We start from the raw sequence: 23,687 nt of genomic DNA on the forward strand, positions 1-23,687 counted from the left end.
AGATTACTTGGCATCCGTCTCTCTCTTGCACAGTCTTAGACACTGCTAGAGACTGAATGTTTGTGTCCACCCAAAATTTACATATTAAATCCTACCCCCGCCACCAGGGTGATGGTATTAGGAGGTGGGACCAATGGGAGACGATTGAGCCATGGGGCCAGAGCCCTCATGAGTGGGATCGACGACCTTATGAGACCCCAGAAAGCCCCCTCCCCCCTTCTGCCACGGGAGGACACGGTGAAGAGACCGCGGTCTCTGTGAGCCAGGGAGTGGGTCCTCAACTGGACACGAAGTCTGCCGGTGCCTTGATGTTGGACTTCCAGTCCTGAAAATTGCAAGAAGCAAATGTGTATTGTTTATAAGCCACCCAGTTTATGGCATTCTGTTATAGAAGCCCTAATGATCTGGCCTGGAGTCTGGGAGGAAGTTCAGCTGAGTGTTGACCTCTCTGTATTAATTATCTATTGCCGTGCAACAAGTCACCCTAAAGCGAACGGCATAAAAGAACACGTTTGTCATCTGGCAGTTTCTGTGGGGGCCCAGACTCTGGGCACAGCTCAGCTGGGTCCTCTACTGCAGGATCTCTCAGCTGTAGCAACGTGCCCCCTGGGCTGTGGTCTCATCCGAAGGACCAGGCGGCAAATGGTCTGCGTGGAAGCTCACTTGGTGGCTGTTGGCAGGATTCAGTTCACTGTGGATTGTGGGACTGAGGGTCTCAGGTCCTCGCTGGCTGCTGGCTGGAGGCTGCCCTCAGTTCTTTGCCACACGGACCTTCCCAACATGCTGCTTCCTTCACCACAGCAAGCAGGCTGAGAAGACCACAGAACGTATCAAGGCAGAAGTCAGTCTTCTGTAACTTCGTCTTAGAAGTGACATCCCATCATCTTTGACATATTAAAGACGATAGGTCAAGAAGCCATCACCAGGTCCAGCCCACCCTCAGTGGAGGGGATCACACGGGGGCATGAATAGGCGAGAGGGGCCTCACTGGGGACAGTCTGAGAAGGCACCTTCTCTATTCTTTGGGCCTTCATTTTCCCACTCTAAAATGAGGAAATCACGGGATGCCTGGGTGACTCAGTCAGTCAAGTGTCCAACTTCGGCTCAGGTCATGATCTCACGGTTTGTGGGTTTGAGCCCTGTGTCTGGATCTGTGCTGACAGCTCAGAGCCTGCAGCCGGCTTTGAATTCTGTGTCTCCCTCTCTCTCTGCCCCTCCCCTGCTCATGCTCTGTCTCTCTCAAAAATAAATAAACGTTAAAAAGATTTATTAAAATGGAGAAATCAGGACATGTACAGTGGAGTTGCTCATTCATTCAACAAAGAATTACTGAGGGTCTGTGTTGTATCAGGCTCTTCTGGGCATGTGGTGACCAGGGTAGACAAGATTCCTGTCTTCATGAAGTTCACATTCCAGTAGGCAAGGAAGAGGACAGACAAAAGAAACAAGTGTATAAATAGATGAGATCATTGGAGTTAGCAATAGGCATGAGGAGTAAATGAAACAAGATAGTTGATGGAGAGTGACTGGGTGTTAATTTTAGATTCGCCAGGGAAGGCCGCTCTGAGAAGTGACATTTGAACTGAAGCCTGCAGACCAAAGTAGCAGAATAGCATGTGCAAAGGCCCTGAGGTTGAATCGAGCTTGATTTGATTGACCACAAAAAGAAGGTCACTGCAGTTTCAACTTAGTTGAGTGAGGGGGAGGATGATGGAGAGGTAGTCAGCAGGGGGGCGGTGGAGAGCAACGTGAGAGTTTGAGTTTCAGTCTGAGTGTGAGGAGAGTCGTGGCAAGGTTTTCAACAAGGGAGGGACAGGCTTCGCACATGCTATTTGCATATAAAGGCTCCTCTCTGGCTGCTGTGGATGAAGAACACACTTTAAGGGGACAGGGGTGGCAGCAGGGGGTCCAGGGAAGCGATTGGGAGGGGGGTTGTCTGGATGCACAATAATGGAGGCTGAGACTAGGGTCCAGCTAAGTGGAGAGAAGGGGTCAAATCTGGGGTGTCTTTTGGAGACGGAGACAACCAGACTCAGCAAGAGATAGGAAGAGCCTGTTGGGCGCAGGAAACGGGGAATCAAGGCTGATTCAGATTTGGGGTCTGAGCAACTGCACGGTGCCATTTGTCAGAGAAGGGGATGCTTTGGGAGTAGAACAGGGAGTTCTTTTGTGGCCACATTAGGTTTGAGAGGGTAAAGAGAGCCACGTTCACTGCCTGGTCCGTCCATTTTCTTTCTGCTCTACCACCCAGCTCTGGGCTCTGCTTGCTGAAATGCGGGTTGCTGGGGACTGGCATCCAGGCTGTGTTCCCTACACTTCTTCCTCGAGGCTGCAGTGGGACCTGGTTAGGGAGGGGTCTGGAACCCCAGTCCGGGCCAGGTGGCCTAGCACAGAGTGGGGTGGGCGTAGCTGATTGGCTCTCAGCAACTCTCCTCCTTCTTTCTCTTCCTCCTGGTTTGCCTCCCTCGGTATTGCAGAAGCCAGAAAATTAACAAACAAAAAGACACAAAAACACAAAACCCCACAACAAACCAAAGCATTTCCTAGACTTCTTTGCCGCTCTGGTTCTGGAAGCACATGAGGTTCTGCTAACCAGAAATGCTCACGAGAGATTTGCAAGGCAGAAGTGAAAGCAGAACTCTGTGCGTTTGTACCTATTTCCAGCGTTGTGCGGCGTTGGGAGGTGTGCTTGGATTCTCTAATTCTGGTGGCGGTGCCTTTCCCACCGAGCAGAGGAAGCAGTTCCCTGGTGGCTCAGCTCTGTGGTGTTCTGACCTGTTCCAGGGCTACTCAGAACGTGGCCTCAGAGGCAGTAGCCTCACCCAGCATCACCTGGGAGCTTGTTAGAAATGCAGGGTCTGGGGGCGCCTGAGTGGCTCAGTCGGTTAGACACTCTCGATTTCAGTTCTGGTCATGATCTCGTGGTTCATGAGTTCAAACCCCACCGCGGGCTCTGAGCTGACAGTGCGGAGCCTGCTTGGGATTCTCTCTCTCTCTCTCTCTCTCTCTCTCTCTCTCCCACTCTCTCTGCCCCTCCCATGATCTCTCTCTCTCTCTCCTTGAAATAAGTAAACTAAACTTTAAAAATATTTTTTAAAAATGCAAGGGCTGAGGCACCTGGCTGGCTTAGTTGGTGGAGCGTGCAACTCTTGGTTGTGGGTTTGAGCCCCATGTTGGGTGTAGAGGTTATTTAAAAATAAAATCTTAAAAAATGTAAAGTCTTGGGCCCTACTCTCCAAAACCTATTAAACCAGGAAGTCTAGGGTGGGACCCAGGAAGCTGTGCTCTGGCCAAGTTTTCCTGGTGATTCATTGATTCTTTCTTTCTTTCTCTTTCTTTCTTTTTCTTTCGTTCGTTCTTTCTTCCTTCCTTCCTTTCTTTTTCTTTCTTCCTTCTTCCTTCCTTTCTTTTTCTTTTACTTTTCATTATTTTTTAAAAATTTATTTTGAGAGAGAGAGTGTGAAAGCAGGGAAGGGGCAGAGAGAGAGAGAGAGAGAGAGAGAGAGAATATCCCAAGAAGTCTCCATACCGTCAGCCCAGAGCCCGAAGTGGGGCTTGAACTCATGAACCGCGAGATTATGACAGGAGGTGAAATCAAGATTTGGACGCCTAACTGAGCCACCCGGGCGCCCCCCCATTATTTTTTTTTATGTAAGCTTTACACCCAGCTTCGGGCTTGAACTGACAAGCCTGAGGCCAAGGGCAGTATGCTCTACCGACTGAGCCAGTCTGGCACCCCTTGCCGGTTTCTTCGGCACACTGACGTTTAAGAAATACTGGCCCAGGGGCGCCTGGGTGGCGCAGTCAGTTAAGCGTCCGACTTCAGCCAGGTCACGATCTCACGGTCCGTGAGTTCGAGCCCCGCGTCAGGCTCTGGGCTGATGGCTCGGAGCCTGGAGCCTGTTTCCGATTCTGTGTCTCCCTCTCTCTCTGCCCCTCCCCCGTTCATGCTCTGTCTCTCTCTGTCCCAAAAATAAATAAACGTTGAAAAAAAAAAAAAAATTAAAAAAAAAAAAAAAAAAAAAAAAAAAAGAAATACTGGCCTGTGGTCCGCTCTCTTAGTCCCTCTAACAGTGCCGGAAGCCCCCAAATCCTTGTATTAAATCCCTTTCTGCTTAATACGCCTATGATGGTCCTTGTCCTGAGCTCTGGCTGACAAAGGGGAATCAGAGTTCTGGACTTAATGTGTCTAGAACCCCAACCTCACTGCTTGATGGCCATGGGACGTTGGGGACGACTGTGTGCAGCAAATCACAGTTTCCAAAGATGGTCACAGAGATGTCTCCCATCCCACATGCCCTTCTGGAATCTTTCTTCTCTACCCTCAAGGGGGTGGAGTCTACATCCTACCCCCTTGAACCTGGGTGGGCCTTTGTGACCCCATCGATCAGGAGTCCAGAGCGCCCTATGTGACTTCTGCAGCTGGGTCAGAAAAAGGCAACGTAGTCTGCCCTGCTCTCCTGGGATGTCTGCTCACGGGGGACCTGCCACCATGCTGTGAGGATGCCCCGGCTGACTATGGAAGGGTACTGACGCCCTCCGTCTACCCACCCCATCTGAACAAATGGAGGCTGAGACCACAGGCGGCTTACTCAACACCACACGGTTAGTTAGCGATACGGCCTGCTCTGTCCCTCTCTGAAATCTCTGCCGCCCTCCCCAGCACCCCCAGATCACATGTCCCTTCAGCACCCAGGTCCACCCCATAAAGCTCCCTCGCTGACCCTCCCGCAGGGAGATGATACAACGCACCGGGCAGACACCTGGCAGGCCACCAGTTTATTTATTGCGGGTGAAGCAGAGGGGAGGAGGCCGGGGAGGCTTGAGGGCGCAACGCCTTTTGCTCGCATGCTCCAGGGCTTCTTCCTCGGGCGGCGGCAGCCAGCCCCCCACCACCCTGGCAAACCAAGGTTGGCTAGAGCCGAGGGGAGGGAGGGGCGGGGAGAGAGGGGAGGGGCGGGAGCCAGAGGGAGACGAGGCAGTCCTCGGGGAGGCGGGGCAAGGCCAGAGGGGTGGAGAGTAAACTGGGAGCACGGTGGGGTCCGTGGGGGAGGTCAAAGGTGAGGGAGAGGTCCGCGCGAGGGGAGGCTCCCGGAGTTAACGGTGGGGCTCACGAGGGGGTGCGTGCGTCCACGTTAGAAGAGCTGGGGCGGGGGGGGGGGGGGGGGGGGGGGGGGCGGGTCGGCCGGCGCCCGCGGGTCAAAGGTCAAGCGGGAAGCGCGAGGCTCGGAGGGGCGGGCCCAGAGGCGGGGGGGCGGGGCCTAGGCCACCTCCTCCTCCGCCTCCTCCTCGAACTCGCCCTCCTCGGCCGTGGCGTCCTGGTACTGCTGGTACTCGGACACCAGGTCGTTCATGTTGCTCTCGGCCTCGGTGAACTCCATCTCGTCCATGCCCTCGCCCGTGTACCAGTGCAGGAAGGCCTTGCGCCGGAACATGGCCGTGAACTGCTCCGAGATGCGCTTGAACAGCTCCTGGATGGCCGTGCTGTTGCCGATGAAGGTGGCGGCCATCTTGAGGCCGCGCGGCGGGATGTCGCACACGGCGGTCTTGACGTTGTTGGGGATCCACTCGACGAAGTAGCTGCTGTTCTTGCTCTGCACGCTCAGCATCTGCTCGTCCACCTCCTTCATGGACATGCGGCCGCGGAACACGGCGGCCACCGTCAGGTAGCGGCCGTGGCGCGGGTCGCACGCGGCCATCATGTTCTTGGCGTCGAACATCTGCTGCGTGAGCTCGGGCACCGTGAGCGCGCGGTACTGCTGGCTGCCGCGGCTGGTGAGCGGCGCGAAGCCCGGCATGAAGAAGTGCAGGCGCGGGAAGGGCACCATGTTCACGGCCAGCTTGCGCAGGTCGGCGTTCAGCTGGCCCGGGAAGCGCAGGCAGGTGGTGACGCCGCTCATGGTGGCCGACACCAGGTGGTTGAGGTCGCCGTAGGTGGGCGTGGTCAGCTTCAGGGTGCGGAAGCAGATGTCGTACAGGGCCTCGTTGTCGATGCAGTACGTCTCGTCCGTGTTCTCCACCAGCTGGTGCACCGACAGCGTGGCGTTGTAGGGCTCCACCACCGTGTCCGACACCTTGGGCGACGGCACCACGCTGAAGGTGTTCATGATCCGGTCGGGGAACTCCTCGCGGATCTTGCTGATGAGGAGGGTGCCCATCCCGGACCCCGTGCCCCCGCCCAGCGAGTGGGTCAGCTGGAAGCCCTGCAGGCAGTCACAACTCTCGGCCTCCTTGCGCACCACGTCCAGGACGGCGTCCACCAGCTCGGCGCCCTCCGTGTAATGGCCCTTGGCCCAGTTGTTGCCGGCTCCCGACTGGCCTGCGGAGGGAAGGGGACGGGACGGGACGGGACGGGGTGGGGGTGAGGGTGGGGGTGGAGAGCGCGCAGGCGGGTTACGGGGAGAGCTCCCCCTCACCCCGGCCATCCTAGGAGTCGAATAACAGCAATGAAATTATTATTGTGTTAGCGTTACTGTGGGTCGTTCTTGCGGTCTGCCTCCATCCTTGCTGGCTTCTCATCCAGCAGCCAGAGGGGATCCTGGGAAAGCCGGAAGCCATTCATGTCCCGCTTTGGCCCAGAAGCCTCCTGCTTTAAGCTCAAAAACCAGCTAGGTCTTTGAATAAAAGCCCAAGCCTCTCCGCCCCCACTCGGCCCACAGGGCCCTGCAGGACCTGCGAGCCCCTCTCCCTCACCTCCCCTCTCTCCTCTTTTCTGGCTCACACTCTTCTCCAACCAGAGGGTCCTCCTTGCTGTTCCTCCAACACACCAGGCCCAGTCCTGCCCCGGGGCCTTTGCACATGCATTCCCTCTGCCCGAAATGGTCTTCCCGCAGGTACCCACATGGCTCTCTCACCTCCTTCAGGGCTTTGTCACTCTCACTGAGGCTTTCCTCCCATTTCTTATTCCTCTTCCTTGCCTTTTTTTCCCCCCCTCCCTGAAGCACTGACAAACTTATGTGTTCTTGTTACTCGTGTTCATTGTCTGTAATCTCACCGGGAAATGTGACCTCCAGGAGGGCAAGGATTAGTATTAGTGGATGGGCCGGTATTTTTGTGAAAAGGTTAACATTTCTTCTCATTCCCGCCTTTGACTCCACCCTGGTCTGACCTCATCAACCCTGTTCTGGACTGGTTCCCACCCTCTACAGAACAGTCTGTTCTCCTGCCAGCAGCCAGAGGGCGTCTGTGAGCACCTGAATCATGTCCCACCCTCTCCTACCCACAACCCTCCAGGGCTCCCACTTGTACCTGGGGTACAAGCCCAGGTCTTCCCTGCAGCCCACAGAGCCCTGAACAACCTGCCCCTACCCTGTCTCGTGCCTGCACTCGCCTCCTCCCTCTCTCTCCCTCGTCCACTCTGCTCTAACCACATCGGGCTCCTTGCAGTTCCTCCAGCACACCAGGCCTGGTGCTGCCCCAGGACCTTTGCGCCTGCTGTTCATTCTGCCTGGGATGCCCTTACCCCCCCGGTACTCACATAGCTGACTTTTCTTTCAGGTCTTTGTGCCATGTCTCCTCCTCAGAGAGAAACGGGATTGCCAGGCAGTCTGTCTCCTGACTCCACACTTTTACCACTGCCTCCCCACCCAGGCTCCCAGAAGCCTTCAAATCTATTGGTCCCGATGGAGCCACCCATAGTTATCCTAGACTCCCTCACACCCTTTGGTCAACATTATTTAGTCCTTCCACAGCCATATCCCGAGGACGTATTGTATGCCATACCCACACGGGAGCATCGTTATCTTGCTGAATCATCACACAGACCAGAGAGGGGAAGTCGCTTGTCCAAGGTCACACAGCCTGTGCTGTCAAGGCGTAGACTTCAGACTCTATGAACCACCCTGCTCTGAGGAAGAGAGCTTCCCCGGGGTGCTGGGGGAGAGGGTGGAGCCCCGGGGTCTGAGGCCAGGTGGGCGGGTGTGTGCAGCCAGCCTGACCTGGGAGGCACTAGAACGGTGTCACTGAAGGATGTTCACAGAGCGTGTGTGCCCCGGGAACCTGAGCGCCACAAATGTGTCTGCTCTCTTCACATGTGCTGTTCCCTCGGTCTTGCACATCTTTCCTCCCTTCAATGCCTCCTGGTCGGTCTGGGTCCTACTCATATTTTAGGCTGCAGGTATTAACAGTGATCGTGATAATGAAAAGTACAAATGCTTATGTGCTTTTTCCTCTCTGTTAGATACGGTTCGGAGTGCTCTCTGCATATTCACGGCTTTAAGCCTCACGATCGTGATGATGAGTAGGTCTTTTTTATAATCTCTGCTTTAAAGATGTGGAGACTGAGGCACAGAGAGCTGAAGGAGCCTGTCTACAGTCACCCAGCTGACTTTCAATCAGTGGCTGAGTTGTACTTATTTAGCTTCTCTGTTGCACATCCCTTCCCTGGGAGGTCGGCTCCGATAGGGTAGAGAATCTCATCTGCTTTGTTCTTCTGGGGTAACGGCAGGGCCCGGTATGCCGTAGGTGCTCAATAAGTTATTTGTTGAATGCGTGAAATGGCAGAACTGGCATTTTCACCCAGGCAGTCTGGCTCCAGTCCATGCTGTTAAATTAAAATGCCACCTCCTCCAGGAAGCCTTCTCTCCACCCTCCTCCCTATCAGATGCCCGTCCTGGGCTCTCACGGTGGCCTGTGTGTCCTCCATCACAACCCTGACTGCCCTGTTCGCCTCCCCCGCGGGGCCGTGGGACCCCGTGGCCACCAGAGTCTCCCGAGCTACGTGGGGGATTTTTCACCAAGCATTTGGAAGTCAAAGGAGCAAGGGGGCTTTCTGTGCCTGGAACTCACCAAAAACAAAGTTGTCGGGCCGGAAGATCTGGCCGAAGGGGCCAGAGCGGACAGAGTCCATGGTGCCTGGCTCCAGGTCCACCAGCACGGCTCTGGGAACATAATTTCCTCCTGCAGGGAAGCAGATGGAGGGCGGCTGGGGGTTGCCGGAGTGCCAGGAACCAGCATCCTGCCCCCTCCCAGCCTCCCCACCCCCACTTCCGCAGGTGCCCCCGGGCCCCTACCTGTGGCCTCATTGTAGTAGACGTTGATTCTCTCCAGCTGCAGGTCACTGTCTCCGTGGTATGTGCCGGTGGGGTCGATGCCGTGCTCATCACTGATCACCTCCCAAAACTAGAGGGATGGCGGGGGTGGAGGGGGGGGCGGGGACGGGTTAGGGCAGAGGGCGGGGAAGCGGGCGGCCAGACCTGTCCCTGCCTCTCCGGGCCCACGACCTCCAACCGCCTTCCTAGCTGCCACCTGTCCCCCAGCAAGGCGAAGGGGGGACCTAGAGGCACGGTGGGGAGGGCAGGCATGAGGCAGCAAGAAGGGAGAGGTGGGGGCGGGGGTGGAGCCGAGTCACCACCTCGGCCGAGCCTGCCGGTGTCAGCTCGCCCAGGCTGCAGCGTGCGGGGAGGGGCAGGGTCCCTTTGTGCGCGTGGAGAGGACAGTGGGCCAGCTGTGCAGCCAGCTGTGGCCAGCGGACGGAAGGCTGGGCCCCACCCCCACAGACCTCTTTGTTCCCAGCCTGGCCCTGCCCCCGCCCCCCCCCCCAACCGTCCCCGGGGTGCTGGCCTCCCGGGGACCCCGTCCCTCCGAGAGGCCCCAGGTGGGGGAGCTCTGCGGAGCCCGTGGACCTGCTCGGCTCCTCTCGGCCGCCTCCGGGGCCCCAGCCCCCGCGCACCTTGGCTCCGATCTGGTTGCCGCACTGGCCGGCCTGCAGGTGCACGATTTCCCGCATGGCGCTGGTGCTGATGGTGGACGCGGCGGCGGCGCTGGCGCTGGGAGCTGCGGCGGCGGGACGGGAGGTGGACGCGGCGGCGGCGGCGGCGGCGAAGCAAGGTCCCTGCGCCCCCGGGGCGCCTCTATATGAGCGGGCGGGGCCCGCGTCACGGCCGGTCACCGGCCCGCCCCGCCCCCTGGTCCCGCCCCGGGACGGAGGGTGCGGGGGTGGAGGGATCTCCCTCCCCAGCGGCTGGGAGACCTCCGGGGGCCCAGGCTGGGGCACGCCGGGGCCCCGTGCGCCCCCGCCGCGGGCCGTGGGGTGAGGCCCCTCGAGCTCCACCTAAACATTTCCTCCCCCACCCACCCGCTCCACCCGGCTCCCAGCCGGGCCTGGCGACCGGGGTCTTGCGGGGATGGGGCGGGGAAGGGAGAGCGCCGAGTAAATGAGCTGCGGATCGATCCCGTCACTCCCCCATCCTCCACCCCCCCACCCCCCCCCCCACCCCCCGCCCCGGGCGGCCCTGCCTCAGTTTCTCATCCGTAGCCTGCCTCCTTCCGTGTAGGTCTCCTTTGCCAGAACCCTTGCGACAACCGAGAGGACCCCTAGTGGGGCGAGCTGGGGGCTCCGGAGCTGCGGTCTGTTTTGGGGGGCGGGGGGCGGGCGGTTCCTGGAGGACTTGTCCTGGAGCCGCATAGTAAGTGACACCACGATTTTTCTTCCATGTTTGGCTGGGGATGCTTGTGGACGCTGATGGAGGTTGTGGGGGACAGTGCGCTCCCCCTGGACACCTCTGTTGGGCTTTGGGTCCTTGGCAGGTGCGGCCAGCTCCAGCCTTGCCTGGGGTTGAACCTCAAGGAGGAAGGTTTACAGCTAGATTATACATGGGATGGATAGATAGCCCCTGGGGCTGCCTTGCCGCCCTCCCCCCCCCCCCCCCCAATAGGCACCTCTCTTTGCCTTACCTTGGCATTTCTTGTTAGCTGAATGACCTTGCACGGTCACTTTGCTTGTCTTTGGCTGAATTTCCTTATCTGCAAGATGGGGCGGTCAATGCCTGCCCTCTAGGGCCATGGGGAGGGTCTGATGAGATGGCCCAGTTAACAAGCCAGGCCCGACTTTCTCTGCACAGAGTAAACAATACATTGTAGCTGTTGGTATTACAATTATTATCAGGGGCTGGACAATTCTTTCTGTGCTGACCCTCCAGTGGAGGCCAGACCCCTTGGGGCCACCTTCTGCTGACCTCTAGCTGTGCCACGGGCGGAAGCCTCCTCCTCACCTCCTCTGCATCCCCCGTGGCCTCCAGCTATTGGGGCGGGGGGGAATGGGGGTGGTTAGTCAGGTTGGCTACGTGGCTGGGACCTCACATTTGCCGTGGCTTCTGGTTTTGACCCGTGGTTCTCAACAGGGGGACACTTGGCCATGTCAGGTCCAGACAGGGGGTGTGTGTGGTCCTGCCATCTAGTGGTGAATGCTGCCAAACATTCTACAAGGCACAGTTTAATCCACCCCCCCCCCCCCCCCCTCCACCGGCCTCAAGAATGATCTGGCACCAAATGGCAATGGGCCTGAGAAACCTTGTGTTATTAATTGGGGGAAAAAATGGAGACCCCCGAGCTCTCATTAGACACAATAGATTTCTGATGGGTTAGACAGCTGTTTTATGGTTTAAACCAGGGTGACACCCCCCCCCCCCATCTGTGGGTCACTTCCTCTTGCCTACCCCTCCCCCAAGTTTTGTATTTAAATGTGTGCAGGGCTCACAGTAGGTCAGATGATTATGAAGGCAGAATTTCTTAGGGGCGGTGTCGGTGGGATCCTGTAACCCAGGGGGTCTCAGCTGCGGTGCTGTGCTCCCCCAGGGGACGCTTCCCAATGTCTGGAGACATTTTTGCTTATCACGACCTGGGGGTGCTACTGGCATCCAGTGGGTGGAGCCCAGGGATGCCACCCAACACTCTACAATGCAAAGAATTATCCAAACTCCAAATGTCAATAACGCCAAAGTGGAGAAACCCTGATTTAGACTTTTGAGGTTATGACCCAGTGTGTCATCACTGACCCCTGACACATGGATTTCCACTGACCCACGTTAACATGTCTCGAAAACTCCGTGTTGGCATTTTGTAATTTTTTCATATAGCAAGAGTCATAAACAATATAAAAATGGAAGTGGCCCTGCTGGGAGGGGCTGACTTGGGGCTCAGCCCCAGAAAAATGGATGCCCTGGGTCACTCCGCCAGGGCAGGGCTGATCTGGGTCATTGATTGAGCCCCAGAGAGCCGGGCGTCCTGCTGGGAAGTGTACCTGGGAAGGGACGGTCTCTAGAGACTATGGGCTCTATGGTGTCCTCTATGCCTGTGTGCATCAGGGCCTCCCTGGTGGTCCTCAGGAGAGCAGAGGGAGGGCAAGGGGGAAGAGAATGGAGAGTCAGGGTGGTCTTCCAGCCCCTGGGGTTGCTGGGACCTGGCTGGCAATGCCTGAGATGTGAAGAGGCCAGAGACGAAGAAAGCCTGCAGGGATGAAGGCAGAGGGGGTTGGGCTGATGTCACTTGTATCCCATGGCTGCCCCACCCTGGGAGGTGAAAGGTGCCAGGCCCCCAGGCAAGCCGCCCCTCCCTGGTAGCATGCTTTCGCCTACCACCCAGAAAGCCATGGAGGCTCTCCCTGCGGGAATCCGAAGGCCAGATTTATGCTGGTGGTGCCGAGAGTCCAAGATCCGGATGTGGCCAGTGAACAGAGCCAGGGACAAGAAAAGGAGCTGGATGACGGGCTGTTAAGAGCCCGTGTTTTTTGTTTTTTGTTTTGTCTTCAGGAGCGGGTCTGCCCACAGAGCTGGGGGCAGCTGCGCAGGGTCTCAAGCCCCAGGAGTGGGTATGCAGAAGGGTTCCCCACTGTGGCTGCAGTTTCGCACCCATCTGCCTGCCCGGCCCTGGGCAGCCATAGTGTGAGGCAGGACATTCCATCTTGCCAGGTTCGTATGGACATGGATTTCAGCCTCTAAAGAGGCTATTGGCTCTGCCCGCCCCCCCCACTCCGCCCCCGAAACCAGCACTGTAAGCAAGCTAGCTCTATGCTGTGAGCCACACGCCCGTGTTGGGAGACATGTAGGATGCCGAAGAGAGGGTTTCCCATGCAGTCTGGTGAGACCCTGTGGGGAAGCTCACAGTACCCCCACCTCTTGCGGGGGGTCACAGCCCCGATTGAAACCGGGTTGGCGTCATCGGGGAGCCCCGAAAGAGCAGAGGATGGGCTCCTGATTTTGCAACGGAAAACAGAAAGCAAAATCCCATTTTTTTTTAAATTTTTTTTTTAACGTTTATTTATTTTTGAGACAGAGAGAGACAGAGCATGAATGGGGGAGGGTCAGAGAGAGAGAGGGAGACACAGAATCTGAAACAGGCTCCAGGCTCTGAGCTGTCAGCACAGAGCCCGACGCGGGGCTTGAACTCACGGACCGCGAGATCATGACCTGAGCCGAAGTCGGCGGCTTAACCGACTGAGCCACCCAGGCGCCCCAAAATCCCATTTTTAAACACCAGGTGAAGTTGCTACCTCGGAATGAGCGGCAAGCACAGGGAAGCGGCTGCTGGGCATTTCAGGAGAAATCAGGCATCAGCACTTGGGGAATACTCGTGAGGTGGGGGCATTCCCAGAGACCCAGAACATTCCGCTCACTAAACGGACCACCCTTTCTGAGGTCTGCAAAACCCAGGAAAGGCCTGCCTTCTAATTGTGTGTGATCTGTCCACCGTGTGGGGGCCACACTGCCGCCCCATCTGTGAGTCTCAAGGCATTGACACGCACCCCGACTCCCAGTCCACCTCGGGGCGGGGGTGGAGTCTGTTCCGCCTATTATTAATGATAATGGTGATAGTTTAGCCAGATCCTGTTCTAAGTGCTTTGAGTGTGTCAGCTCATTTGTGCTTTAGCTCGTGAAACCACAACCCTAGGAGGCAGATGCTGTTTATATGCCCATTTCACAGGTGGGGAAATGGAGGCCCTGGGAGGTTGAGGATTTCACACACAGTTGAGGCTGGGAATAAAGTCCATACATTCCGGGTCCCGAGCCCCTGATCTTTTATCACTGTGGGAGGTGGTAGTTATTTTGTTACTTGGTCTTTAAAAAAAAGGGGGGGAGGGGAAGGCTGTCAGTCGAATGGGCGTCTTTCAGGAGGAAAATGTTGCCGGTGTGACCGGCAGCTGGTGTGAGCCGTGTGACTGTCACGTGCTCCGTGGCCTGGCCTCTGTCTGTGCCATTGTGTCTGCCCACCATGCTCCCTGAGTGCTGTGGGCTGGCTCCGCTGTGCGAGATCTCATGCCACCACCCAAGTCTGTGCTCTCTTTGTCCCCTGGGTCATTGACTCCTTTCCGGAGGTTTCCCTTCTCCCCAGCTCCTCCTGTCACCTCTCCGCCCAGACCTTAGACCTCCACCTCCACTGGGCCCGAATTCCCTTCCCCCTGCCCCTGGCGGAGTCCAGCCCTGGGCATGAACCCAGCCTGGCACGGGCCCTCTCCAGCTGCAGAGAGGGGGAGACGGAGAGTTCTGGAAATTGCTGTTGCAGGACAGGGATGCTGAATGAGCCTTAAGAGGAGATAGGCCCTCCCCGTCCTAGCCCTCCCAAGTCCAGGGGCATACACCAGCTCTGTGGAAGCCGTGCCTGGCGCTGGTGGGGGTGGGGGACAACGGAGCATTCTCTGGCCTTGCCCGGTGGATGGCCCGCCTCCCACTAACACTCGCCGCCAGATACGCCTTGGAGTACATCCCCGAGGAGGCGTGCTCAGAATAGAAGGATTTTCTGGGAGACCGGTGGGGGAGGGGCGGAGGAGGGCTGACACCTGCTGACCTCAGATGGGGCTGGGGTGTGGCAGGGGCTGCTTCCTGGGTTCCCCTCAATGCCCGCCCGCTCGCCTGGCATCGAGGACATTCTCGGGGTGCCTGGTGCAGGTGTCGGCGATGTAGCTGCTCTCATAGTTGAAGGAAGCTGGGTTGGGCAGGGACCGTGCCAGGAAGCGGGGCCTTAAGAGACTTGTGGTCGTCTTATGCCACCAAACACGAAGGTCCCCAGATGCTTGGAGACAACGGCCACGTGGGGGCTCTTCGTGTGGGTTGGCAAGCCTACCTGCAGGCCCTGGACCCAGACCGCCTCTCCCAGGCTGGTCTGCGGGCCACACTGGAGTGGGGAGGGGTCACCACCGGGGGCAGGGGTGCAGCACGAGCGGGAGCTCCCCAAGCCTGTGTCTCAGACAATCTGCATTTCTCCCTGTCGTGGGGACAGGAGGGGCTGGGTTCCCACCAAGCCAGGCAGAAGGGCATCGCTTCCCGTGTCACCAAGAAGGAGGGTGGGCATCCCCCTATTTTATGTCAGACCTGGGCGGGAGTCCCACATCCGGAAGGGGCGGGACTTCCTGCTACACCAGGAGAAACGTGTGGGCTTCCTCCCAAATGTCAGAAAATGGGGGTGGGGGGGGGAACGACTTTCCTTTTCACCAAGATAAAGAGGCAGGATGTCCCCTCTATGTTTGAAAGAGGGAGGTTTCCCAGCTCCCCAGAAGAGGGGCAGCACCGCATCCTGCTTTATCCATATGAGCGGTGGGCTTCCCTGTGTGTTGGGGGGGACCGGGGCTGTGCTTCCTCTGTGCCTAAGGCACGGAGGCAGGCGTTCCCTCTATTCTGTGTTAACAAAGGGTGAGCCTTACCATGTGGTTCCTCAAGGAGAGGGGTTCTGTGCCGTCGAGCAGCGCGATTTCCCATCTCCTTGGGAGCAGAGTTGGTAGCTGCCCCTGCCTTCGGCTTACGCTTTGCCAGAAAAAAGGGGGGAAGCTGGCCCGTGGCATGTCACCACTGCACGGGCAGAAAGTGGCCAGCCCCTCACCCTGAAGAGGCAGAGTCAGAAGCCCACGATGGTGAATGCTGAGTCCTCGATGGTGTAATGGGCCCCCCGGGGGTATTTGGTGGTAGTGTCTTCGCAGGAGAGGCCCTGCATGTAGGGTAAGAACAAACCGCTCTCGCTCGGCTCACTGGGGATGCTGACTGCCTGGGGCGGACAGTTGGTCTGACGCTGACTCTCCTTAGGCCTTCTGGCCAGTCTATCCTGCCTGCATCTCCACAGCCTGGACGTGGTGGCAGGGTGGGGAAGGCTGTGTAGGGAAGATGGTCTGGACAGAAGGCCAGAGGAGGACAGGGCTCCAGGGACCCATGCGTGTGTGGGGTCCTGTGCACAAAGTGGGTAAGGGGTTAGAATAATGAGGGGGCAAGGGTAAGGGGGTTCCTTTCTTTTCTTAAAATGTTTTACTCATTCTTGAGAGAGAGAGAGTGCAAGTGGGGAAGGGGGGAAACAGAGGATCCAAAGCAGGCTCTGCAGTGACAGCAGAGAGCCCAATCCAGGGCTCGAACTCACAAACCATGAGATGGTGACCTGAGCTGAAGGCGGACGCTTAACCTACTGAGCCACCCAGGCGCTCCTGGCTGTGAATCTTCTTCTGTTTCTTTCTTGGTGAGCGTGAATCTCTGTCTTTGTAGGTATGGAACCATGTGTTTTTGGAAGTGTGTTTGTGTGTACGTGGGTGTTTTGGTATGTGCACCTGTGTGCTTGCGGATGTCAATGAAGGCAGACGTGTGCGTCTTGGTGCGTGCACGTATGCACCATGCATGTGTTGTGTGAATAGTGGTTGTGCGTGCGTGTGTGTGTGTGTGTGTGATTATGCGTGTGTTCATGGAAGTGTGGTGTGTGTGTGTGTGTTCGTGCCTATATCTATGGCTCTGTGTCTGAGCTGGGTGATATGGTGTGAATACTGTGTGTGAGCATGGCCTGGGGCCCCTCACCTGACACCACATCCTGAAGTCAGGCAGGGCAGGGGGGTCTCGTCTCAGGCTGTCAGGGCCACCCACCCTAAAGGCTTCCTCCCAGGCCTGCCGCCCTCTCATCCTGTTGCCCACTGAAGTCTGGTGAAGCTAGGTAGTTGGAACCTAGCCTCCTACAGCCCCCAGCTCCCTTCCTGGGCTAAGAGGGCAAAGCTAGTGTCCCAACCTGCCCTCCTCTTCCCAGCAAAGGGGCTTTGGTCACCAGCTCTACTCACTGGGGAATTGTGGGCGGGGGGGGGGGGGGCGGCTGGCATATGTCAGCCACACATCTAGACTCCAGGCAAGCTCAGGCCATAGACGTACATCCACACACAGAGTCCGACATACACAATTACACAATACAACCACACAGTCTGACCCAGACACACAGATTCAGATACACACACACAGAAACACTGTGCGACAGTATACCCGCAACACATATAGGCCCATCTAGACCCAGACACACACCAGGCTACGCAAATACCATCAGATCCATCCCAACCCAGATTCACAGTCCCAGGCTCAATCATAGAAGTCACGCACAATAAACACACCTCTCTAAGCCAATACAACACAACAACACAATAACACATGACACAGAGACCCGGAGACACGCATACATATCACAGAGTCAGATGCACCCAGATAAGCTCTACGCTCACACCTCAGCACAGATGTAGCCAGATGTAGAAACAGACTGACGTACACACGTATGTGACATGCACACGTGAACACATATACCTGGAATCGTACATTCACATGGATATAAGTACCTCACAGACCAATCTCAGATACACAGGCTCAGAGACTCACTTACAAATACACACAGCCAAACATACACAGAGATACACAGTACAGACTCTCTCCCTGCCATAGACACACAGATACACCACTCAAAAAGACACACAGTGAATAAAATCATACGAGAGACTGAAAAAAAAATTGTTGAAGGGGGAAAATAAAGTCATATGCAAGACTGACAAAAAAGAAAAAAAATGCACAGCCGGATGCTGTTCTGGGCACACAGACCCAGGATGACAGGTCATACTTGTAGAGAGTCCCTTTCTCCTCCATGCACACAGACACACATTGACCCAGTCACCCCAGAAATACACTGATGAAGACATGTGACCCAAGTACACGCCCAACGGCAGCCAGCCAGCCAACAGTCCAAGGACCCTTGGATAAAGACAGGTAGATAGACCCCTCCACAGATCTTTGGGTGTCGTGATTGGGGGGGTGCTCAAGGCTGGTGGGGAGGGGGCTCACCCAGCAGCAGACAGAATATGTCCAAAGCCACCAACATCCTGGAGGTCCAGATGTGCAGCAGGAGGTGGGGCAAGAGTGTCCTGCATGGGTCCCCAGACCAGGCACTGGTTCCAGATCACGAGCTGGGGCAAGGCCAAAATGGTATGTGGTATATTCATCAACTGCGGGGCGACAGGGTGGGCACACCCATCTGGACTGGAATTAGTGTCCTGTGAACTGGACGGGGCCACAGAGGGGAGAGACGGGCCTGGACAGTGAATACCACTCTGGCAGGGGTGGGATCCCATTGCAGGCAGGTACTTAGATGGCCAAAGGGTTAAGGCCTTCCAGAGGAAGGGCAGGGCTGGGGAAACGGAGACCTCCCTAGCTCCAGTAGCAAGGAGCCCCTCCACCCCCATCCCACACCAGGAACTTGGTGGCTTTGGGGTAGGGCCTTGATAGTGTGTGTGTATGTGGGGGGGGGGGGGGGGCCTGGAAGAAGGAAGGGTGGAACAAAAGGGGCGGGGCCTAAAGGAATTAGACAAAGTGACCAGAGGCCCCGCAGGCCACAGAGGGCCCGAGGAAGTCAGACTAGGGATGGGGATGGTTTGAAGGCTTGGCCTGAGACGGGGACGCAGAGTTCCTGAAAGGTGGAACCAGGAAAGGGGAGAGGACTTTAGATAGGAAACAGAAGGACGGGGCCTGGGAAGAGGGTGGTTCTGGACTAAGAGAGGTACCAAAGTAAATGGGGTAGGCGAGTGGGTAGAGGGCCTGGAGGCTGATGGCTGGGAAGCGGGCAGAATCTGGTGAGAATGACCCGAGGTGGACGAGACCGAGGGGGGGTGTCGGGGGGTAAGCAGGGCCTGGAAGTCAAGAGCTGGGGGAAGTGGGCGGGGCCTGGGGAGAATGACAGAGAAGTGGGCGGAATGGGGAGGCTGAAGGCTGGGCAACTGGGCGGAGCCCAGGGAGAATGACGGAGTAGTAGGCGGGACTTGGGGCGAGGGTTGGGGGGATGTCTGGGAAGTGGGTGGGACTGGGGAGTGGGACTAGGCCTGGGAGGGGGATGGGAGGATGTGGGCGGGACTCGGAGTGGGAATAGGTGGGGCTCGGGTGGCTGACGGCAGGGGGAAGTGGGCGGGGCCTGGGGATAATGACAAATAAGTGGGCGGGGCTAGAGAATGGTCAGGGCTTGGGAGAAGGGTCAGACCTGGAAGGGGCCGACCCACCTTTCTTAGGGTCAAAGTCACGTCGGCGATGGCTGGTAATTCTCTCGCACCAGCGGCCTCTGCCCTGGACATTCCAGAATTTGGACGAGTCTTTGGTGGTCATTTTCTGGCCGAGAGCCAGGCGGGGGGGGCGAACACCCCTCCTTCTGCGCTATCGATCGCCCCTCCCTGCCGAACACCCTAGACGCGTCTCATTGGTCGGCCGCGGACCAATGGGAATCCGCCTCTCGGCTCACTGGGTCTTCCGAGGTACCGCGGGCAGCGCCAGGCAGGGGCGCGGGGCTAGGTCGTTGGAGCCGGGCGGTTGAGGGTCTTCCGTCCCACTGCAGCTTCCCGGCTCTGTTTCCGGGCTCAAGGCCTGACTGATCGGGCTCCGGCCGCCCATCTCCCCGCTGCCCCGTCGCCACGCCCCTTCCTCACCCGCCTTTGCATTGAGACCAAAGACCTAGAAGCACCTTCTCTCTACCCTCAGGTAGACCGCCCCCCTACGCCCACTCGCTTTGCAGCCGGGGGTTGAGGCTCCTGATCCACCAGGGGTCGCCCGCGGCCTACATTGGGTGCCGCTGCCAAGGAGAGGGACCTACAGATTCCTCAAGGAAGTGAAAGACAGGTCCCCGGGAGAGCCTGGGTCCCTACTTAGGAGGGGAGTGGATCTTGGGCGATTTGAAGGATGGGCCTGGGTTCCTTTGGGTTTGTTCCCTTGTACTTTGCGTCTTTGTTCCAAGTGTCTTGCGTGTCTCTCCAGGTCAACTTGCGCCAGTGTGTGACTTATGTGCCTCCGGTGGTCTCTGGGGGTCTGATACTGTGTGTCTCTGATTGCATATCCCAGGGGGTTTGAGTCTCTTTGACGCTGTTTATGTGTTAGTGGGTATGTGTATAGATTTGATGCCTGCTCTTGTGTATCTACGATTATGTGTCCAGGTATGTGTTTCAATGTGTGTGTGTGTGTGTGTGTGTGTGTGTGTGTGTGTGTGTGTGTGTCTTGTCTTGTGTGATTGTGTATGACTTGAATGGAGGTGTCTGTGGTACCCCTTTGTCTATCTGCTTTGTGGCTGCCTCCCTGAGCAAGTTGGAGAGTCCCTTCCAGGTGGTGGCCCTCCTGGGACTTCCTTCCTGGGGCAGTTAGGCTTGCTTCCCAGCAGAATGATCTGGCTTCTCATGCCAGGCCCCTCTGAGGGGTCCTGGGGGCTGGCCCTGGTCTGCCTGGGCCTTCCCCATCCCTGTGTCCTTCTACTGCCCTTAGCAGGGAAACACCATTTCCTGCCCTTGATGTCATTGGTGCTAAATTTTCCCTTCTTCAGCTCAGGCTACTGGTTTCTTTCTACGTGTGTGCACACCTGACCACAATTCCGTGCTTAACATAAAAACAAAACAAAACAAAACAAAACAAAGCAAAACAGTAGCACATGGAAAATGCAGGTGGGCGAAAGCATATACAGTGAAAGAGCCACATTTGCTCACCGCAGATTCCTCTGTTGTTTTTTTTTTTTTTTTTTATATATACCTTCTAGAAATGTGCTGTGCAAATATATCTCCGCTCTAAAGCAAAACACGTATTTCAGTACAAGGCATCCTGCAGCTTACTTAGTTTTCCTAGCCCCTAGAGATCTCTCTCGAGCCCCAAGGAGGTGACTCAACCTCGTGCACAGCTTGATTACCAAATTGATTCTATGAAGACCAATCTGTCCATTTCTTTTTCAACGGCTGCTTTGGCCATTTGCAATCCCAGCGCTTTTGCAACAGACATTCCTGCCTGTCTGCCTCTCTGTTCAGATGTCCACACTAGGTTTTGGACCCTGGTGGTATGTTCACGAGGAGAACCAGACTGTCAGCCCCACTGGTAACAATGATGGCTAACTGTATAGAGCACCTTATATGCCAGGCCGGGCGCTGTTCTGGCTCCCAGTCCTGGACAATAATCTTACGAGGTGGTCACTGGTGGTAGCCACACTTCCCAGATGGGAAAACCGAGGCACAGAGAGGGGAAGGAATTTGGTCAAGATCATGCAACTAGCAAGAGGCACAGCTGGGCTTAGAAGCTGAGCAGTTTGGATCATGTGCTAGTGCTGTTTCTCAAGCAGGGACATAGCTGTGCATATACGGGACCCCCTTCCCCCCATACCCTTTCCTCATTCCCAAGTGTACAACGTCACATGGGAAACACACAATTCTGGAGTAGCTGGTCATGCACTCCAACTCCACAAAGCTGAATTGCTTTGCACGACCATGCCTTGCAGTGCTGACACAACACCACAGGTACACACGCTCACGTATGGGGCCCTATGTTTTTCCGTCCTATCTAGGGCTACGGAGACCCGAACCTAGCTTTTCCAGAGACTTGGCTAACTTGTGTAACACGAGTCCCCCTTCTGTGTCTCTTTCCTCCTTCAACACATGTTAACGTTGCCGTGGCTCAAGACCAACTCTCTTTGATTTGATTTCTCCCTTTTTTCTCCTTCTTGTTTACCACCCCCCACCCCCCCCATTTGCTTGCTCTCTCCCTCGTGTACTTGCTCAGCAGACATCACTAACAGTCTCTGTTACGCTTTGCCTCTGCCCTAGGGGAGACAGAGGATCCAGGCCAGCTAGAAGTTGACACAGGCTGGGGGGAGGGCCACCTGCAGGGGCTGGAGAGAAGTGTAGAACCCAGAGATCAGGAACTGAATTTTGCTAAGAAAAATCAAGGCATACCTCCTGGGGTATGCCTGTTCACTGGGCTCCCTAGGGGGAAGGCATGGTACTCCTCCCTCCAACTACTTCCTGCCCAGCGCGCCCCCCCCCCCCCAAACGCTGTGATGATAAGGGTGAGGAGTCAGGTCCTACCCCTAAAGGCAAGGAAAACCGGGCCCACGCTCGCCTTGGGGAGACAGCTGAACGCAGAGGTGCTACTCCAGTGAACGTGGGATGCCAGCAGGGTGATGGTGAGAGCCTCACGGTGGGCAGGGCTGCCTGGCTCAGATGTCCCGACCACAGCAGCGCGTCATGGCACTCCCTGGCTGTGGCCTGATCCTTCCCCGGTCTGCTGGGCTTTGTTTCCTCTCCTTGGGGGGTAGTGTATAGGACTCTTCCAAGTCCCTTGGTGCAGGGAGGAGTTCAGAACAGTCATCGTGAGTCACTGAGGCTCATCGACTTCAATGTTTTGTTGGAGTCTTGGTTTCTGCATCTACATATCGGGGCTGACGTTGTACTGGGGCTGTAAGAGATTCAGTGATCATATATGCCAGCCCACCTTTTTTTTTTTTTTTTAATTTTTTTTTAACGTTTATTTATTTTTTTTTGAGACAGAGAGAGACAGAGCATGAACGGGGGAGGGTCAGAGAGAGGGAGACACAGAATCTGAAACAGGCTCCAGGCTCTGAGCCGTCAGCACAGAGCCCGATGCAGGGCTCGAACTCACAGACTGAGAGATCATGACCTGAGCCGAAGCCGGACGCTTAACCGACTGAGCCACCCAGGCGCCCCTATGCCAGCCCACCTTTATTGAGCATTTACTCTGTGCCTGGCACTGCTCACGGCAAGCTCTCAACCAGCCTTTGAGACCTACTTTTATTCCCTTCAACATATAGGAAAAATGAGGCTCAGGGAGGTGAAGCAGGCTGCCTGAGATCACACAGCAAGAACTTTGAGAGCTGAAATTCCAAACTCAAGAGCAGAGATAGCAACTTTTTTTTTTTTTTTCCTGAAACGGACCAGAGAGAGTAAATGTCTTGGGCTTTGTGGGCCAGTCTCTGTTGCAACTGCTCAGCTCTGCTGTAGTATTGAAAACACGGTCATAGGCAACCCTCAAATGAATGGGCGTGGCCACATGCCAACAGAACTTTATTTGTGGAAACTCACATTTGACTTTCATGTAATTTGCACATATGCCATGAAATAATTCTTCTTTCGACTTTCCCCGGCCACTCAAAACCGGAAAAAAATGGAACGAAAATTTTGTAGCTCGTGGACTGTGGTTTCTTGACCTCTAGAGCCTGTGTGGGTAACTGTCATGCTAGACTTCACTTGTTCATTCATTCATTCATTCAGTGAATATTATGGAGGCTTGCCATTTTCTGGGCACTGGAGGGAGAAGGGTCACAAAGCAGATGAAATGCTTCTCTTCAGGAGATAACAATTTTGTAGGCAAAACCAGCAAGGAAATAAAGAAATAAGAATATTTCAGATGGTGGAAATGCTCTCAAGGAAACTCAGCAGGGGCAGTGTCACCCGGGACCCCAAGGGGGGACACTTTCATGCAGGTCATCGGAGAAGGTGATGCTTGTGGTCCCCCAAATACCATTGTTGTCAGTGGAGGCAATCCTTGGCTGTGGGCCTACTGTGGGGGTAGGACTTAATAATAAACAGACTGGCCCAAGGGGCCCCCGGTGGCTCAGTTGGTTGAGCTTCTGCCTCTTGATTTCAGCCCAGGTCTTGTTCTCACTACATGGGGCTCTGCGCTGACGATGTGGAACCTGCTTGGGATTCTCTCTCTCCCTCCCCCACTCGTGTGCCCTCTCTCAAAATAAATAAAAAAACATTAAAAAAAATCTTTTGGTTTTTATTTATTTTGAGAGAGAGAGAGAGAGAGAGGGAGAGAGGGAGAGAGAAAGAGAGGCTGTGAATGGGGAAGGGGCAGAGAGAGAGAGAGGGACACAGAATCCGGAGCAGGCTCCAG

At 56.1% G+C, this 23,687-nt stretch overlaps 1 protein-coding gene and 1 long non-coding RNA gene across 2 annotated transcripts; both read right to left on the reverse strand.

Moving 5' to 3' along the window:
- Positions 1–4,766: 4,766 nt before the first annotated feature.
- Positions 4,767–9,837, reverse strand: TUBB4A (tubulin beta 4A class IVa). The gene is made up of 4 exons (XM_060626718.3): positions 9,671–9,837; positions 9,012–9,120; positions 8,788–8,898; positions 4,767–6,319 (listed from the first exon to the last, which is right to left on the reverse strand). The coding sequence occupies exons 1-4, from the start codon at positions 9,725–9,727 to the stop codon at positions 5,262–5,264; spliced, it is 1,335 nt and encodes a 444-aa protein (XP_060482701.2). The 5' UTR covers positions 9,728–9,837; the 3' UTR covers positions 4,767–5,261.
- A 93-nt stretch (positions 9,838–9,930) lies between these two features.
- LOC132678078 (uncharacterized) lies at positions 9,931–20,784 on the reverse strand. Its single transcript, XR_009609478.3, has 3 exons — positions 15,413–20,784; positions 10,675–10,833; positions 9,931–10,561 (listed from the first exon to the last, which is right to left on the reverse strand). It is a non-coding gene; the product is annotated as an uncharacterized LOC132678078 (long non-coding RNA).
- Between the last annotated feature and the right edge of the window lie 2,903 nt (positions 20,785–23,687).

Source organism: Panthera onca, chromosome A2 (assembly GCF_046562875.1).
Source record: "Panthera onca isolate mPanOnc1 chromosome A2, mPanOnc1 haplotype 2, whole genome shotgun sequence".
Taxonomy (NCBI): Eukaryota; Metazoa; Chordata; class Mammalia; order Carnivora; family Felidae; genus Panthera; species Panthera onca.